Raw genomic sequence first — 16,985 nt, 5'->3', positions numbered from 1 at the left:
TACAATTTGGAGTGCTTAGGTGAATACTGAGTCCAAAACAGCCCTGCAAAGAGACAGAAGAACAAGCCCCTGAGCAGACGAGGCCTCTGAAATACAAAAAGCCAACATGGGGTTAGAGGCAGAATTCAGAAAGAGCTCCTACAACTCCATACCAACAAGGCAAGTGACTCACTAGAAAAATGGGCAAGCTAGGCATGGTGGCTTACGTCTGTAATTCCAGCACTTTGGGAGGCCGAGGCGGGTGGATCACCTGAGGTCGAAGTTCGAGACCAGTCCGACCAACAAGGAGAAACCCCATCTCTACTAAAAATACAAACTTAGCCAGGCGTGGTGGCGCATACCTGTAATCCCAGCACTCGGGAGGCTGAGGAAGGAGAATCGCTTGAGCCCAGAAGGCGGAGGTTGTGGTGAGCCGAGATTGCGCCAGCCTGGGCAACAAGAGCGAAACTCCGTCTAAAAAAAAAAAAAAAAGAAAAAGAAAAGAAAGAAAAAGAAAAATGGGCAAAAGCCATTTCCTAGACGAGGAAAGCAGGCTGACCAAAAAGCATCTGAAGGGAAACCATGAATCAGGGTCAAAGCGGTCCCAGACTGGCCATGTCCCGGAACACTAGGCAGGATCAAAAGTGAACCCTCTCCAGAGGAGGGCAACTTCCTCCTGGGCCTCAGAGTCAAAAAAGCACAGCGAGGGGAGGTGGCTGCACTCTGGAAAGTGTCAGTGGGGAGGCAAGGAAAGAGGAAGGGGGTGACAGGCTCAGAAAACAGGAGGAGTCGCACGGAAATTACACTGAGCAAAAAGAATGATTCCCTAGGGGAGCATGTGGGTGGAAGAGAGGGACTGCGCAGCCAGGGATGCTGAGCACTGAGAGGGAAGGTGACGGCAAATTCCCAGGGGACAGCTCCAGCCAGGGAGGCTAGCCTGCTATGGAGGGAGAGGACAGAGCAGGAGAAGGCAGGGTGGGGGCAGGGGGTGGGGGGGGCAGGGTAGGGTAGGGTAGGGAACGGGGGAGAGGGGAAGGGAGAAGAGGGGAAGGGAGAAGAGGGAAAGGGAGGGGAGGGGAAGGGAGGGGAGGCAAGGCTCAGAAGGCCACCGGGATGGACAGGGAGCTCTGCAGGGGGCTCCCTGGTGATGAGGAAGGAAGGAAGACCTGAGCGGGGGCTGTGGTTTCAGGAAGGAGGCAGTATACTGGGGGAGGCAGGCAGAGGATACAGTCAGCTGCAAAGGATCTTCAGAAACGGCAAGGACTTCCTAAAAGAGATATGATGTGTGGCACGACAGGCATGCAAGCAAGGCCTGAAGAAGCAAGCAGAACTTGAGGAGACACACCTCTGGCCCCAGGAGTGGGGGTCAGTTGAGTGTGTGCTAGTGGGGTGCAGCCAGGCACAGCGGTTTCATGGGAGCACAGCAAGGAACCCGAGAAGGCCCCGCATGCCTGCAGTTGGCTGACTACTGCCCGGGACTCCAGAGCATCCAGGGAGGGCCCCACAGGGGAAGCCAGGAGCAGGACGGGTCTGGGGAGATGAAGGCCGACCTGACCTGCTAAGAGACGAGAAGGGAGGGAGGGAAAAGTCTTGTTCCTGCCAGGACATTGTTAATGAGAGGAGTGAGGAGGCAGCAGGTGAAGAGAGTGTGGCGTGGAAGGCAGAAATCAGAGCGTTTTTGGGTTTGGTGCTGACCTGCTATTGGGAATGAAAATCAAGACTCAGGAGCATTCTGGTCCCTTTCTCAGGGTTAGCCGAACACCACCCGCATCCCTACCTGGCCTGGTGACGCCATTCCTCCTAGGCCCACTCACCGCTGCAGCTGCTTTACTTGGACTTCCTCTCCTCACCCGACCACAGATCAGACCTCTGCTGCTCGTTGCCGCCCAGGGAGAGTGTGCACCTACGTGCGCATTGCACCCCACTGCCCAGCACACCCAGGAGTGAGAGTGAGGAGCAGCTGGGAGAGTTGGAAAAGGGAGCCCTTATGTGGCCACCACGGGCTTCCCTGCTAGCAGCCACATGGTGACTATCCAGCTCATTATGCGAGTTCTAGTTCTTCAAACAAGACGCCACGGGAGGAGCAACGGCAACCCACCATCCCGGGGATCCTCACTCATGATTTGAAACCACTCCCAGCAGGTTCTGGGGTGTTCGGCAGAAGCTGGCAACCATTCTTGGGGGGAAGGAACCCAGGAGGGGATGCTAACATGCATAGGAATTGGAACTGGTGATCTGAAGGTCCCCTGCAGCCCTACGGCCCACATCCCATAAAGAGGGACCCTCTCCTCCTCACCTCATCTCCAGCATTCCTGCTTCCTCCAGCTTCTCCAGGGAGAAGTAGGCACATCTCACTAGAAAAAACAAGAAAGCAGCCCTTTGCTCATTCAACGCTTACTAAGCGGATACTGTGCCCTGGGCACCCAGTTTCAGAAATGAGTAAGACACCGGCCTTGCCTTCAAGGAACTCAAGAGACCCTGCCGCAGCCACAGACTCTTACAGAGCAATTACCACCCTGGGTTGCAAGAGCCTAACGTGGGGTGGGGACGGGGGAGGTACAAAATGCTATCAGAGCTGGAGATGAAAGTCCCTAATACTTGGGGTGGGGCTGTGAAAGTGACGTTAAAGTTGTGCCCTGAAGGAGGCCAGGAACGCACCAGGACAAGGCCATGGGAACCGCCTGTGCAAAGCAAGGAGACCTGGAACAGCAGGCTGGTGGGGACCAGTGACTAAACAGCACAGCGTGAACCCAGAGAGTGTTCGGCTTAAGGGTGGGGAGAGCTGAGCTGACTCCCTGAACTGTTAGGACTTAAACCTGAGAAGGCCCGGCAGCGTTTTCACTAGAGGATTGCTAGGGACAGATTTGTGACTTAGAAACTGAGCCGATGGAACGTGGACGACAGACCTGAGGGAAGAAAGACAGAGGCCTCCAGGTTGGTCAGGAGGCTCATGGAACAGTGCAGGCTCCAGACCACGAGGCCTGAATTCTGAAGTAGCAGCGGGGATGCAGGACGAGGAGCCGTTTTGTCTCATCAGGCACTCCAGAGGCAGGGACCCAGAACTTGGTTATGAAGTCATTGCGGGAGACTAGATAAGGGGAAGGACAGAGGAGTAAAGCATGGCAGCACTACAGAACCTGAGCCCGTGACTGAGAGAGAGTTTGAAAAGCAAGTTTGCCAGGGAAGTTGGGCTGTGTGCTGGGCGACTTAGGTCGGAGGAGGCAAGACATTAAGACTGGGGATGTTTCTCATCACCTGCAAAAGAAGGGTTAAAAAGACGGTCCCTCTGGACCCCACTGGCAGGCACTGACAGAGTGGCTAGGACACAGGAGAGCAGGCCTGGGGGGCTCAGCCCTGCAAGACTCAGCCTAGAGCTGCATGGACGCCAGGCAAGTGTTCCCGCCGTTCTTGCTGCTTCCGTGCCCTCTGGGGGTAGCCACTGGAGGTGCAGTGAGGTCCCTGCGGGCAAGTTTGGAGTCTTGCCTAAGGGTGCATCACAGAAGGGCCTCAGCTCCACCCCCAGTTCGGCTCAGCTCCACCAGCATCTCCACCCCTAGCTTTTCCTCCTGCAAGTCCGTCCCCAACTTCTCTTCTTGCAGCTTCGCCCAAACTGCTCCGCCCACAGCTCCACCCCAGCTGTTCCTCCCACAGTTCCGCCCCCAGCTCCTCCTCCAGCAGCTCCGCCCCAGCTGTTCCGCCGCCAGCTCTCTCCCACAACTACGCCCTCCTCTTGCAGGCGGCTCCTCCAGAAGCTCTGACCCAGTCCCCGCTGCAGCCAACTTCTTACCCCCAGCTCCTCCTCCCACAGCTCTTTCCCACTGCCCCGCCCTGCTACCCTTTCATCACCGCTCCCAGCTCCGCCTCCTCTAGCCCCGTCCCGCTTCTCCTACCCCTCTACCCACCCCAACAACCTTTCAGCTCTTTTCTCCAGCTCTGCACTAGCTCCTCCCCCGCCATTCGCACCCGCCAGCCTTGGTGCAGCTTGGCTCCTCCTTCTCCAGCTTTCCCGCAGCCCCGCCCCATCTGCTCCCACAGAGCTTTGCCACAGCCCCGCCCTGCTCCTCCTCCAGGAACGCCCAGCTTTCCCTCAGCTCTACCCTGCAGCTGAGCTGTGCACCAGGCCCTCTCACACAGCTTTCTCTTGATTCCACCCTACACCTCCCCAAGCCGCCGCTCACCCAAGCTGGTTCTCAAGAGTCCGCGGAGTCCTCCCGCAGCTGTTCCTCGCTCAGTTCTCCCACTAACCCGCTCTGCTCCTCACACGGCTGATTCCAAAGCCCCGACCCCAGACCCCCCCCCCAGTGGTTTCTCTCAGCACCGCCCCACCCCGCCCCTCCAGCGGCTCCTTCCAAGGCCCCGCCCCCAGCCCATCCTCAGCGGTTTCTCTCAGCTCCGCCCCGCCCCACTCCTCCCGCGGTTGTTTAAAAGACCCCGCCCCCAGCCCCTCTCCAGGGGTTTCGTTCAGACCCGCCCTGCCCCGAACCCCGCCCTGCTTCTCCCGCGGCCGCCTCCGAAGCCCCGCCCCCAGCCCCACTCCAGCGGTTTCTCTCAGCCCTGCCCCGCGCCGAGCCCCGCCTCTCCCCATCTCCTCCGTTTCTCCTGCGGGTGCTTCCAAAGCCCCGCCCCCAGCACCCCCATCAGCGGTTTCTCTCAGCCACGTCCAACCCTTTTCTGAGCCCCGCCCTACTTCTCCTGTGGCTGCGTCCAAACCCCAACCCCACCCCAGAGGTTCCCCTCGTCCCTGCCCCGCCCCCAGGCCCGCTTCTCCAATGGCTGTTTTCAAAGCCCCGCCCCCCAGCCTCTCCCTGGCGGTTCCCTCAGCCCCGCCCCACCACGAGCCCCGCCCTGCTTCACCAGCACCAGCTTCCAAAGCCCCGCCCCCAACCCCTCCCCACTGGTTTCTTTCAGCCCCACCTTCCTCCTCTCACCAGCCCCCTCCCTCCCCGCGCTGGTTCTCAGGAGTTCGCGAGCGCCTCCTGCAGCCTCTCCTAGCCCACATCTCCCATAGCCACGCCCCCAATGGCTTCTCTCAGCCCCGCCCCACCCACAAGTCCCCGCCCCACCCCCTCAAGTCCCCCCCCCGCTCCTAACCCCGCCCCAGCGGTTTCCTCACTCCCGCCCTTCCCCTCCCCCAGCTCCACCCTCCTCCTCTCAGCCCCGCCCCCGACCCCTCCGCAGTGGTTTCTCCCAGCTCCTTCCTGCTGGTCTCGAAGCTCTGGGCTTAAAAATCCTGCTTGGTGGCCTCGTCCCGCCCCTCCTCTTCCTCCCTCCGGTTCCTTTTCCTCCTTCCGGTTCTTGGTCCAGGCTGCTGGTCTCGAGCTCCCCTGCCCTTGTCCTGGTTGGCTGGCGCGCGACAGGATCCGGTAATGAACAGCGTCTCCTCGCGGCCAGTGCGTGCGTACATGCGTGATGACATCACTGCGTGGCTTCGTGAATACGTGGCTTCCTAGCGATTTGGCGGTGTATAGGCATGGCTGAGTACGTGCCTCCTGCGTACGTGCGCGGTGTACGCACTGCGTGATTACGCGCGCACGTACGTTCTTCATGAAGGGGACGACGGGAGGTGCATGAAAGCGGAAGAGTTACGGACTGCTAGCACCTGTCACTGGCCACCGGTTTCTCGGAGTAAGCGGCAGCTACCTTGCAGCCCTGACACGAACCGGGCGCTCTCTCTTCTCACCGCGGCCCACGTCTCGCTGGCTCCGGTGGCCTCGCTGGGTCGCGAGGAGGCGGAGGACTGTTCTTCCCTGAGGCCAAAAGCCAGAGTCGGCCCTGAACGCCCACGACTCTCAGGGTCCGGAGACCGTGAGACCGGCTGCGGCTGAAAGGTACCAGGGCCCCTGATGCCGGAGCCCGTGTGCTCGGCCCTCTTGCGGACGGTACCTGCGGGCTGGGGTTTCGTTCCCCTGGGTTTGGGGCAGGGAACCCGTGCGGGGCGCGCCCGAATCGCCCTTTCGTGTCCCCTGCTCTCGCCAGGGTCTCGGCCCCCTCCTTCTAAGCGCATGTACCCGCGACGTGCGTCTGCAAGTGCTGCTCCACACACGGCGGCCCCACCTCGGCCCGGTCTTCCCTGCCTCCCGCTTGGCCCCTGTGCTGTAAGCTCGCCTGGACCCCAGGCCGGGCGGTGCATAGCTCTCTGGCCTGTGGCCCCGTGCTCAGCATGACCTAACCAGAATTAAGCAGTGGGCAATGGGATTTAGGTCCCCCAAATCCTCGCCAGATGACAATGGGAGGGGAAGTGGCATTTTTCTCCCCTCGGATGGAGCGTGCTCAGCTGTAGGAATGTGACTCAACTTGCTGAAATGATTTTCTGCCCTGCGGGCTGGTGCACCCTGTGACCCACACAGGTGCGGAGGGTCCCACCGCTCTGATTAGCAGAACCAAACCGTGAGTGAGGTGCACATGTGTTACTCTTAGGACCGGCCCTCCCAGCTCTTCTTGGTTTCCAATGCCTGCTGAGTAGAAGACCGTCCTAGGGCCATTAACCAGCTTTGCTGGCTTGCACTTGATGACCTTTCCTCTTTATCTTCCTTGTTGTGCAGGTAAAGAAGCTAAGTGGAAGAGTGTTTCCTTTTCTGGCCGTAAAGCCGGTACTCTGCAGCACCAGGTAGGAGGGGACTCAACCCCCTTCTTGCCTTTTCAGTTACATCAGTTCCTGCTGGGGATTCCACACACACACACAGTCCGCGTTTCTTCTGATTTTGTGGTGATGATGAGAAAAGGGTTGGCTAAGAAACTGGGCAGCAGAAAAGAGGCATTTACTGTAGCCACATATCCCGATGGAAGTGGCCAGGCCCTGTGGGGGACATTCAGCCTCTGTCAGAAGTAATCCGGAACCAAGGAACCTGGTGGTCTTTTGTCACCCATCAGAAGAATAATGATGCTCAGGGGCCACAAGTGTGTGAGGAAATGGCGCCATGGATGGGTTGGTGGAGGGTACACGGGTGAGTCTTTCTGGAAAGTCATTTGCTGGCAGATATCAGCATCTTAGATGGGCGTGCCAGGCGGCCGAGGCATTTCCTTCAGCATGTCTTCACACAGCGAATGTTAGAGGTAATGTCATTTTTAGTGGCAAAACTGGTAAGCAACTTGTAACTCTCCGTCAGTGGAGGAATGATCAGGCAAATTATGAGACGACCAACAATGGGATATCACACAGGCAGTGAAAAACAAGGTAGATGAAGATTATCAGGTGGAAAGAATGGGCTTGATGCGCTGTTAGATGGAAAACTCATGCCCTATCCTGTGGAGATGTGTTGAGAACAGTAGTTTGCCAAGATGGCTGAAACAAAAGACCATAAAGGGGCTGGCTTAAACAACAGACAATCATTGTCTCACAGTTCTGGAGGATGGAAGTCTGAAATCAAAAGTGTTGGCCAGGTTCATTTTTTCTGTGGGCTGTGAAAGACAATCTAGTCTGCCCCTTTCTCTTAGCTGTGGGCGGCTGGCTGGCAATCATTGGCACTCATTGGCTTGTAGAAGCATCTCCCTTATCTCTGCGTTTATCTTCTCATGGTGTTCTCCCTGTGTGCATGACTGTCTCTGAAATCCCCCTTTTCATAATGATGCCAGCCACATTGGATGCAGGTCCACCCTAATGGCTTCAGTCTCACTTGATTGCCTCTGTAATGAGTCTGTTTTTATATATAAGGCCACATTTTGAGGTGCTGGGGTTTAGGACTTCAACATACGCATTTTAAAAGGACACAATGCAACCCATCACAACTGACAAAGGCCCTGAGGTAGAAACAAGCTTGGCATGTTCCCTCAGGGGATGGAAGGCCTGTGTGGCTGCAGGGTGGTGAATAAAGGGGAGAGGAGAGGACGTGGCTGGGGTGGGAAGCCAGATCAGGAGGGACCTTGAGTGCCCTGAGAGGAAGTGTAGATTCCGTGCTAGTTGGGGCAGGGAGCCCTTGAAAGGTTTCAGTAGAGGAGTGACATAATCTCATTGTCCCTGTACCAAGATCGTTCCGATGGCAGTGTGGTCACAAGAGTGCAGAGGACAAGTGCTGAGGTGGGGGTGGGGGTGCTATCAGGAGACTTCTTCAGAAGGCAGGGGGTTTTAGGGCATTGGATTGGGATTGTGGCCATAGAGATTATGGAGAGGGATCGGATTCAGTTTCGGTTTTGGACACAGTGCCACGGGATGTGGGCCGCAGATGTGGGAAAGAGAGGGAGGGCAGAGAGCAGCTAGGTCTGGGGCAGGAACACTGTGTAGCTGGTGATGCCACTCACAGAGGTGGAAGGGAGGTGGACTTGGTGGTGGTGGTTGGGGTCCTGAGTGTGTACAGGCCTGTCCACCTAAGGCTGAGTCTGACGGGGGGTGGCCTGCACCACGTGATTCAGAGCAGGACGGTGAGCAACGTGGGGGTCCCAGAAGGAGGGAAGGAGTGTGCCCAGCCATGCTGGGGCTGCTGAGTATGGACTAAGATGAAGACAGGACTGGCATGAGGCCGGCCATGGGTGCTTGTGGGGATAGGTCAGTCAGTGGAGTGGGTGGGGGGGTGGGGAATAAAGGGAGAAAGGTGGGGGTGGGGGCAGAAGGTTCAGAGAGGAAGTAGATGCTGTGCATGTAGACAGCTCTTCTGAGGTCTCGGCTGTTCAGGGTTGAAGAGAAGGGAGGCAGAGCGGGAGGCGCGTGTGTGCTCAGAGTAGGGATGCTGAGCAAACATAGATGGTGGCTGGTGGCATCCAGGGCCCGGAGTGAGCCAGAGGAGCAGGGTCCAGAGCACAGCAGGCAACCGGCTTGGCTGGGGCAGCTCACCCCAGAGGCAGGAGAAGAGCAGGAGATCTGGTGCTCAGAAGGCTGCACTACAGATTGGGAAAGGAGTGAATACCAGGCAGCTTTGGCCCTATCAGGGCTTTGTCTCGTGAGGGTGGGTATATTTTCTTAAAATCACAGGACGTACTAGAGGTCGAGTTTATGTGCGGAAAGGAAGGACAGAGAGATACTAACCAGAGTGGAGGGGGGCGGCTCAAGGGTGGAGTTCAGGGCCGGGGGCAGGGCCACAGGCCTGATGATCATCATGACGACGGTGATGGGTGAGGGCAGCCACTATTTCTGACTGTTCTGTTAGGTGCCAAGTACTGAGCTGAGTGCTCTTGGTGCCTTGTCTCCCATCCTCACAGCCATGTGGAAACTGAGGCATCTCAAGAGTCTGTGACTGGGCTGAGGCTCTGGCTTCAAGCCCAGGGCTCCTTCCGAGGCACAGGGCTGTCCTCCATGCAGGAGGAGGGGACCCTCTCCCAAGCCACACACGCAGGAGGCTGGGCAAGAGTTGTGGGAAGTCAGAGCCCATGTGACTGTGGGCTGGTGCCTCATTCTCCTCAGCCATAGAGTGGGCCTTCACAGTACCACTGACCCTGCTGGGTTACTTGAAGTTTGAATTTGATGATCCGAGGATCATGCCATCCCAGAGGCTGGCACGTGAAGGCATGTGTTGGGGGTTGCCAGTTGTTCTGATTATCATTCTTGTTTTCTCAGCTCAGATCGGGACGGGGCGTCTGCTGACAGTGGAGAGCAGTGGTGGGGAAAGGGGCTTGAGGAAGGTGGCACCCAGAGGGGTGGAGAGGAGATGTCTGACTGAGGGCCATCTGAGGTCACGGTGCATCCTGAGGACAGAGCTGAGATTGAATATCAACGATGTGTGTTCAGCAGCCCTGGAGTAGGAGCCGGGAAGGTCAGTGCCTTGGTGGCGGCAGGGCCAGGGCACTGAGAGTATTGGCAGGGCACAGCAGGGGAAAGAGAAGAGAAGCAGAGCATGGGACTGTCCCTCTGTGCTGGAAGAGGGCTAACACCAGCCCCGACTCTCCACTCTGGCTAGGCCGAGGGGGCCCTCTGTCCTCTGTGTTGCTCTAGGGCTCGTTGACCTCTGCCATAGCACTGACCACATGCTATCCTGCCTGTGCCTTCCTCTAGCTGTCCCCGTCCTACTCCGGACCACCCCAAAGACTCCATGGGCTGAGTCAGCCGAATCCCAGCCCGTTCCCTTGAGCCTGCTGTGGTGCTGGACATCAGTGACAGACGGAAGCAGCAGACCATCAAGGTCAGTGCGATTTAGGCCATCTGAGAGACACGGTGGGGGGAAGGTCAGGCCACTGCAGGTGAGCTTGGAGGGCTGGCGTATGATGCGCTTCTGTGCTTCTGCAGGCCACAGGAGGCCCAGGGCGCCTGCGAAGATGAAGTTTGGCTGCCTCTCCTTCCGGCAGCCTTATGCTGGCTTTGTCTTAAATGGAGTCAAGACTGTGGAGACACGCTGGCGTCCCCTGCTGAGCAGCCAGCGGAACTGTACCATCGCCATCCACATTGCTCACAGGGACTGGGAAGGCGATGCCTGGTGGGAGCTGCTGGTGGAGAGGTTCGGGATGACTCCTGCTCAGATTCAGGCCTTGCTCAGGGAAGGGGAAAAGTTTGGTCGAGGAGTGATAGCGGGTAAGTGACAACGTACCAAATGCGCGGACAACGCCTAGAGCTGCCACCCAAGATCTTGCTTGGGAGTTTGGGGGCTTCTGTTGTCGTCTGAACTGATTGGTGTGTATAACACAATTCCTTTTGGCAACACACCTTCAAAGGGACAGCAAGGGCCTTGGGCTAGGGGTTGGCATACCTAGCTTCCACGAGCTCTGGTAAATCATTTCTCCGCTCTGGGCCTCAGTTCCTATTTCTGATCTCAGTGAGAAGCCTGGTCAGGTCCATGTGCACATGGTGTTTGTGGTGTTTGGCTTGTGTGTGTGTGTGTTTGTGCATACGTGTATGCGTGCACATGTGTGGCAGAGACCATGAAAAGCAGCCCAGCCCGCCGAGTGGGTCAGGTGACCTCTAGAGTTGGGCTGCCTGCCTGGCTTCATGAACCTGCCCCAGCCCCACCACTCACAGCACCCTGGGCAAGTCCCCTAACCTCTAGGTGACTGAGGCCCGACATCAGCACCTGTCCCCTGGTGACCTGTTCAGGCATCACCTGTAGCTTCCCAGGCAGTGGCTGGTGCCCTTCCAGTCTGCAACCACTGCCCTCAGAAGTCTGTCTTGGACCTGCCTCTTGTGTGGCTTCATTGAGGACAAGGCCCTCTCCTCTGCCTTTCTGGAGCCCTCCCCCTGCCTCTCCCAGGATTTCCTGTATCGGGTTTGGTTTGTTATCAAAGCTACGGAAGAAGGACTCGACTCCCTTCTTGTCATTTTGCTGATGCCGGCTTACTCTCTATTGATTGTGACTTTGAGTAACCTTGTTGTCACATGGGCAGGCCTTGGGCTATGGAAGTGAAAGGCATTCATGTGTATCTCTCTTTGTGTACAGGACTCGTTGATATTGGGGAAACTTTGCAATGCCCCGAAGACTTAACTCCCGATGAGGTTGTGGAACTAGAAAATCAAGCTGTACTGACCAACCTGAAGCAGAAGTACCTGACAGTGATTTCAAACCCCAGGTGGTTACTGGAGCCCATACCTAGGAAAGGAGGCAGGGATGTATTCCAGGTAGACATCCCAGAGCACCTGATCCCTTTGGGGCATGAAGTGTGACAAGTGTGGGCTCCTGAAAGGAAAGTTCCAGAGAAACCAGCTAAATCATGACACCTTCAATTCGCCAGCATGACGCAGACCTATATACATTAGGTTAAATCTGAATTTCCACTGCTTTGGAGAATCCCACCCACTAAGCACTGTGCATGTAAACAGGTTTCTTTGCTCAGATGAAGGAAGTAGGGGGTGGGGCTTTCCTTGTGTGATGCCTTTTTAGACACACAGGCAATGTCTCAAGTACTTTGACCTTAGGGTAGAAGGAAAAGCTGCCAGTAAATGTCTCGGCATTGCTTCTAATTTGGTCCTGCTAGTTTCTAGATTGTACTAATAAACGTGTTGTAGATGACAGGTTAGTGTTTGAGGCCCCGTTCTATTGAGACATCCAGGTGGGAGAGGTTCCCCAGAGAAACTCCAACCAGCCTATACACTGGGAGGAACGTGCACTGGGGTGGAGCCCCAGAAGTTCACTCTACTTGCAGTGGGGAGGAGCCTGGCCCCTCCTCTTCCTGGATGGAATCTTGGATTCAGTCTGTGAGGCAGGAAGTGCACCAGCAGGGACTCTGGCTCTTTGGACGGTCCCTGTTTCCCCTTTTTTCCTTTTCACTCATAAAACCTTGCCTCACCCTTCAAATCGTCTGTGAGCCTAAATTTTTGTGGCCGTGTGATAAGGACCCATCTTGAGCTGAACTAAGGAAAAGTCCTGCAGCATGTTTGGTGTGCAACATTGGGGCTCAAAACCTCTCACTGTTGTGCATCTAAACCTTTCCATCCTCAGATTTCTGAGCTTGTGGGAAACCATGCCCCCACCCCTGTTGCTGCCAGGCGTTGGGAAGGTCGGCCTTAGTCTTTATGGCCTTTTCGTTTTTTGAGGGGGATGGACTGGCCAGCAGCGGCTCCCCACCGCCCTCCCCTCCCTGCCAGGGCTGGGACACATGGCTCAAGGCGCCCTGGGTGGCTGACTGGCAGTCCATGCCGTGAGCTGCTGGAGTCTTCTTCCCAAGCCAAGGAGTTTAACTCTGTTGGACAGTAATTAAGCTTTTCTCCTGGTGGAGGAACCAGTTGCATAAGAATAAGAGGTTCTTCCCGGCATTTTTAAGCATTTTTTTCCCTCTTCTCCACACCGTGAGCAGTTAGCTTTTAAAGGTCCATCTTCCCCCACAACCGGCACCCCCCGCCCCGCCCCGCACGGCCTTTAGAAGATGTTTTGCTAGGCTAGGGATGATAAGGATCCTTGTTTATATTCTCTGTAAAGCTTTAATTGTGAAAAAGGATGTGTTAAATTGTACACAATCTGGTGCGCTTTGCTTGCCTGTATGGTTGGTAGCAAACTTCCTTGCAACCCTCCGTCTTATTGTTTTGTTTTACATCCTGGGGGCATGGCTTGTAACTCAGGTGGCAAGACTTTGTTTAGCAACCCTGCTTTAGGGAATGGGTTCCTTTCTTTTTTGATATCTGCATATTTTCCTAGCCCTGTCTCTTAACCCCACCCAGGGACTGGGTTTTTCCTGCCTGTCTGTGTAGTTATATATGTGTGAGTGAGATATCTGTAAAAAGAGCTCTAATTTGGCCTAAAGAAAGACAAGTGTTTGGATCAAATATTTTTTAAAGGGAAGATAAAAGCTGTGGTACCTTTCAGTTCACATGTTTTTAATGTTTGAGAAATAAAAATAGTCTTAAAGATTATTGGTAAAATGCAGGTGTCATTAAAATGTAAATAGGTGAACTAAATTATGCAGGTCAGATGCAAGGTTTGCTAAATGCTTTAAGGTTATAAACTACTTTTTGTGTTTTGAGAACTGTCTTGCCTGCTTCACAATTGGTAGGGCCTGGAGATATATGGAACTAACCACGCTCTTAATTAAGAAGGTAAACCTTGGCGGCACCTAGCATGCAATTAAAACAACAGGTTTTACATTAGAGTTGAAAATTGCTAGGAGTTAGCATTATAACATGTAAATGAAACTACTGAAAAATAGATGTACATGCAAGATATGTAAAAATAGTAAAATGTGTTTTTTAGTGAAAGGTTATAAGAAGGCACGGAAATGTAAATTTTTGCCTAGGGTTAAAGGATTGTTTTAAATTAGATAAGATAAAGCGGAAGGTTCAAACAAGTGGAGGAAATATTATGGAAATTAATCTTACAGAAGAGGTTCTCTGTGTGAACATACTGACTAAATTCAAGAAAGGTATTACATGGTTTTTCTGTAAATCATTGAAATAAAAACAAGGTTTTCTTAAGGTGCTAATTTGCTCTTTGGCAAAATTTGTAAAAGATTTTAAAAGGTTTTTGCTTTAAAATTTCTGAGTCATTTTGGCAACATAAATAACATGGTAATCTGGAATTCTATTTCATAATATCAAGTGCTTTAAATATGTTTAACAGCCTTTGCAAAATCAAACTTCAATTTCAAAATTGTCTTTACTGACACTTGGCTTTTCGGATACTTCAGAGGGCCCCTGAAGCATCCAGAAAAGAGGTAAACAGGATTATTTGACATGTTTAGGTACATGGGATTGCCAAAATGATGTTCAGTCTTCTTTAGGTTATATTTTTATGAATAATGCTAATATATGTTCCAAAAGTGTATGGGATTTCTAAAATTCTAATGTCTAAGTATATGCTGTCAATCATAATTAAGGTTGTTATGTTATTGTAAACCACAGAGATAACCAAACTTCTTTGTCAATTATGTTTCTAACTGTAATTATCCTGGACATTTTGCTATTCACAGACAATTGTTGTCTTGTTTTAATCCTTTTCAAAAGATGGCTTATGATAAGATATAGAACTTTGACAGGTGCTCTCAAATACAGGCTTCTGTCTGATAACTTTGGAGATTGTGACATTGGAATAAAGAAAAATGTACAGGACTCATAAATAGCTGAAATGTTCATGAATTGAAGCAAAACAGGAACTAAATGGACTGAACTCAGAAAGCTGAAGCAACCTTTTTGACTTTTACTTGGAATATTGTTGATCCTTGTTTTGCTTTTCAGAGTCAAAGAAACTTATTTTGAACTATTTATGGCCTTTAATAATTAAGCAAGGTATATTCTGGTGAGCAAAATTTGGAGCATGTTTGTTTCTCTCTGTCTGGTTCCTGTAGAATTTGGAAACTATCTGTGAATATTCTTAACGTATGGCAATATAGTTGTTTGCATCAGTGCAATAAGAATCCATTTTTCTTTTGCAACAGGATGCAATTGGAAAAACTGATAATTTTACCAAGGCTTTGACTGGAAGGGTATGCTTCACTTTAAGGAGTCAATTTCGACTTGCAAAGCCAATAAAAGCCGAGTGGGGAAACTGGCCTCGTACCCTTGTCTGTGCAGTCCTTGTACAGGATTCCTGACCTATGGTCAGTAGAGAATGTCACTTTCTAACAGGTCCAGGACCTCCAAGTTTATCTTGGGACCGTAAGAGGAGAGGATCACCCAACTCGCCGGTATTTGAGGATAGAAACCCATGGCTGGGCTGGGCTTTAAAAGGTCTTATCTAAGATTCCTTGTAGAACAGAGTTCTATCAAAACCAATCCAAAAGGCCTATGTAGAAATACTTGCTGCACTTTATGCAAATAATCAGGCCAAGTATAAGACTAAAGTCTATTTTGCAAACCACTCAGTCCTATGATTTGTTTTTTTAACAAAAATTGAGGACTGGAGAGAGATAAATTATGTTTTAAAACTTACATGTTTGTCATTAAATCCTAAACTCATTAGTTGTTTTTAGGTGTTTACCTACAGTTTAGACTAACCCTGCTTTTGCCTGTGAACCAACCAGCAATCTCTGGCTGCAGTTCAGAAAGAACAAAAGGGATGGGTAATGTAAAACTCTGGATCAATATCCTACTTCTGAGGAAATATCCTGCAAATCCTGCCAGAGGATGGAATAAATAGGATGCCTATCTCTCAGAGGTCGCCTTTTGGGAAAGTAAAACCAGGGGAGCTAACCAAAGCAAGCACCGTGCACCCAAACTCTACAAGCATAACTGTAGCCACCAGTTGTCTGGGTGTATCCCAGGACATCTGTTTCTGTCCCTCGGAGGATTCAGTTCCACAGCTTCACCTTAGCATTCAGCTTATGATAAGGAGTCCATGCAGTCCCCCCTGAGACACATTGTTGTCCCAAACTCAATTCCAAGCTTCGGGTCAAAGCCCTAGGAAGGAAAACTGGATCTGAGGAATCCAGAGGCAGATGATAATGGAATTTAAAAGGCACAGCACAGGTGATCGTGGCTGATTCCTGCCAATTAAGCAAGCTTCAAAGGCCATGTTAGCATCCATGGCATAAATGAGGTCTAAGGAATCTAAAGCTTCTGACATCAGGGTGTACGTGGGTAAGAGTAGATGATTCCTACCCCGTAAGCCCCCTTGCTTCACGAGTACAAGCCACCTTGGCACCCATGGAAGCACCTGCCAAGGTTGCCAGGACTCTGGGAGGCAAGGATGGAAGAGGGAACGAGAACGCTCTTCCCTCTCTCCCTCACGTACCCTGGGTATCTGCTTGGAAGAGAAGGGAACCAAGGACGCCTGCTCCCCTCTTTCTAGATGAGTAGCCATTCATCTACAGTCTGTACCCCTTTCTAATGTATCCTGAACTCCTGGGGCTCCTTTGAAAAACACCTTTTTTCCTTTCTCCTCTGTTCTCTCTTCACAGATAGGTAATTGTGCCTCCATACTATGGGACACTCCCCTTAGATACATCCTCCAAACTGGAAAGAGTTAATTTCCTGAACCTTTAGCTGGTTGGCTCAGGATTGGGCTCAGCGGAAGGGAACCCAGAAGCCCAACATGCTAGCAAAAGGGTAAAGTATTTTTTCCCAGTCAAGCTTTTGGCCTCCCTCTCCCTGTGCAAACTGGTAAAAGGCCTCAGGATTTTGTAGCTGTCCTTAACACTCCCCTTGTTTCATTCTGATGCATGTTTTCCAATAACATGGTTTGTCTCTTCTTGACTTCAAGCCATCAAACTCCAAATGCTCATGCAACTGGAGCCCCTGACGATGGCCCTTTCTCCTGGGAATGCTTAGATTGGCTTCTGAAGGAGCTCTGACTGCCATTTTTCCAAAACAGTGGTCCCTGTCAGCAGGAAGCAGTGAAGATCAGACCTTGTCCTTATTCTTATTCTAATGGAAGTTAGATGGACTTCTTTAGAGGAAAGAATGAGACAGCCAGGTGGGAGGGGCTCCCCAGAGAAACTCCAACCAGCCTGTGCACTGGGAGGAGTGCACACTGGGGTGGAGCCACAGAAGTTCACTCCATTTGCCATGGGGAAGATCCTGGCTCCTCCTCTTCCTGGGTGGAACCTTGGATTCAATCTGTGAGGCGGGAAGCATACCAGCAAGGACTCTGGCTTTGGGGAGGGTCCCTGTTCCCCCTTTTTTTCCTTTTCACCTGATAAAACTCTGCCTTACCCACCCTTGAAATCATCTGTGAGCCTAAATTTTTGTGGCTGTGTGATAAGGACCCCATCTTTAGCTGAACTAAGGA

The 16,985-nt window shown here is 52.6% G+C and overlaps 2 protein-coding genes across 6 annotated transcripts in view; one reads left to right on the top strand and one right to left on the bottom strand.

The window, feature by feature from the left end:
* LOC129053094 (uncharacterized) overlaps positions 1-4,983 on the bottom strand; it is a 67,340-nt gene extending 62,357 nt beyond the window's left edge. For 2 of the 4 annotated variants that reach the window (XM_054545186.1, XM_054545187.1), the window contains exons 1-3: positions 2,886-3,853; positions 2,276-2,333; positions 4-43 (exon numbers count right to left, since the gene is read on the bottom strand). In XM_054545186.1, the coding sequence (XP_054401161.1) occupies positions 4-43; positions 2,276-2,333; positions 2,886-3,013 (226 nt within the window). In that variant the 5' untranslated portion in view covers positions 3,014-3,853. Of the gene's footprint in view, positions 1-3; positions 44-2,275; positions 2,334-2,885; positions 3,854-4,157; positions 4,255-4,907 lie in introns of those variants that run through there. The other 2 variants (XM_054545185.1, XM_054545184.2) reach the window with 2 other exon arrangements.
* Positions 4,984-5,201: 218 nt separating this feature from the next.
* Positions 5,202-14,809, top strand: EOLA2 (endothelium and lymphocyte associated ASCH domain 2). Of its 2 annotated transcripts, XM_063720986.1 has the most exons (6): positions 5,202-5,807; positions 6,522-6,586; positions 9,464-9,659; positions 9,899-10,025; positions 10,130-10,411; positions 11,271-14,809. In XM_063720986.1, the coding sequence occupies exons 5-6, from the start codon at positions 10,159-10,161 to the stop codon at positions 11,492-11,494; spliced, it is 477 nt and encodes a 158-aa protein (XP_063577056.1). In that variant the 5' UTR covers positions 5,202-5,807; positions 6,522-6,586; positions 9,464-9,659; positions 9,899-10,025; positions 10,130-10,158; the 3' UTR covers positions 11,495-14,809.
* Positions 14,810-16,985: the final 2,176 nt, after the last annotated feature.

The sequence above is a fragment of the Pongo abelii genome, chromosome X (assembly GCF_028885655.2).
Source record: "Pongo abelii isolate AG06213 chromosome X, NHGRI_mPonAbe1-v2.0_pri, whole genome shotgun sequence".
Taxonomy (NCBI): Eukaryota; Metazoa; Chordata; class Mammalia; order Primates; family Hominidae; genus Pongo; species Pongo abelii.
Note: the sequence above shows the minus strand (reverse complement) of the source record. Positions and strands in the feature narration are given on the sequence as shown.

Excerpts from the sequence above, each read along its gene's own strand:
- EOLA2 (XM_063720986.1), top strand. The coding sequence starts at position 10,159 with ATGAAGTTTGGCTGCCTCTCCTTCCGGCAGCCTTATGCTGGCTTTGTC. Across the intron at positions 10,412-11,270 it reads TGGTCGAGGAGTGATAGCGG|GACTCGTTGATATTGGGGAA; the intron begins GTAAGTGACAAC and ends CTTTGTGTACAG.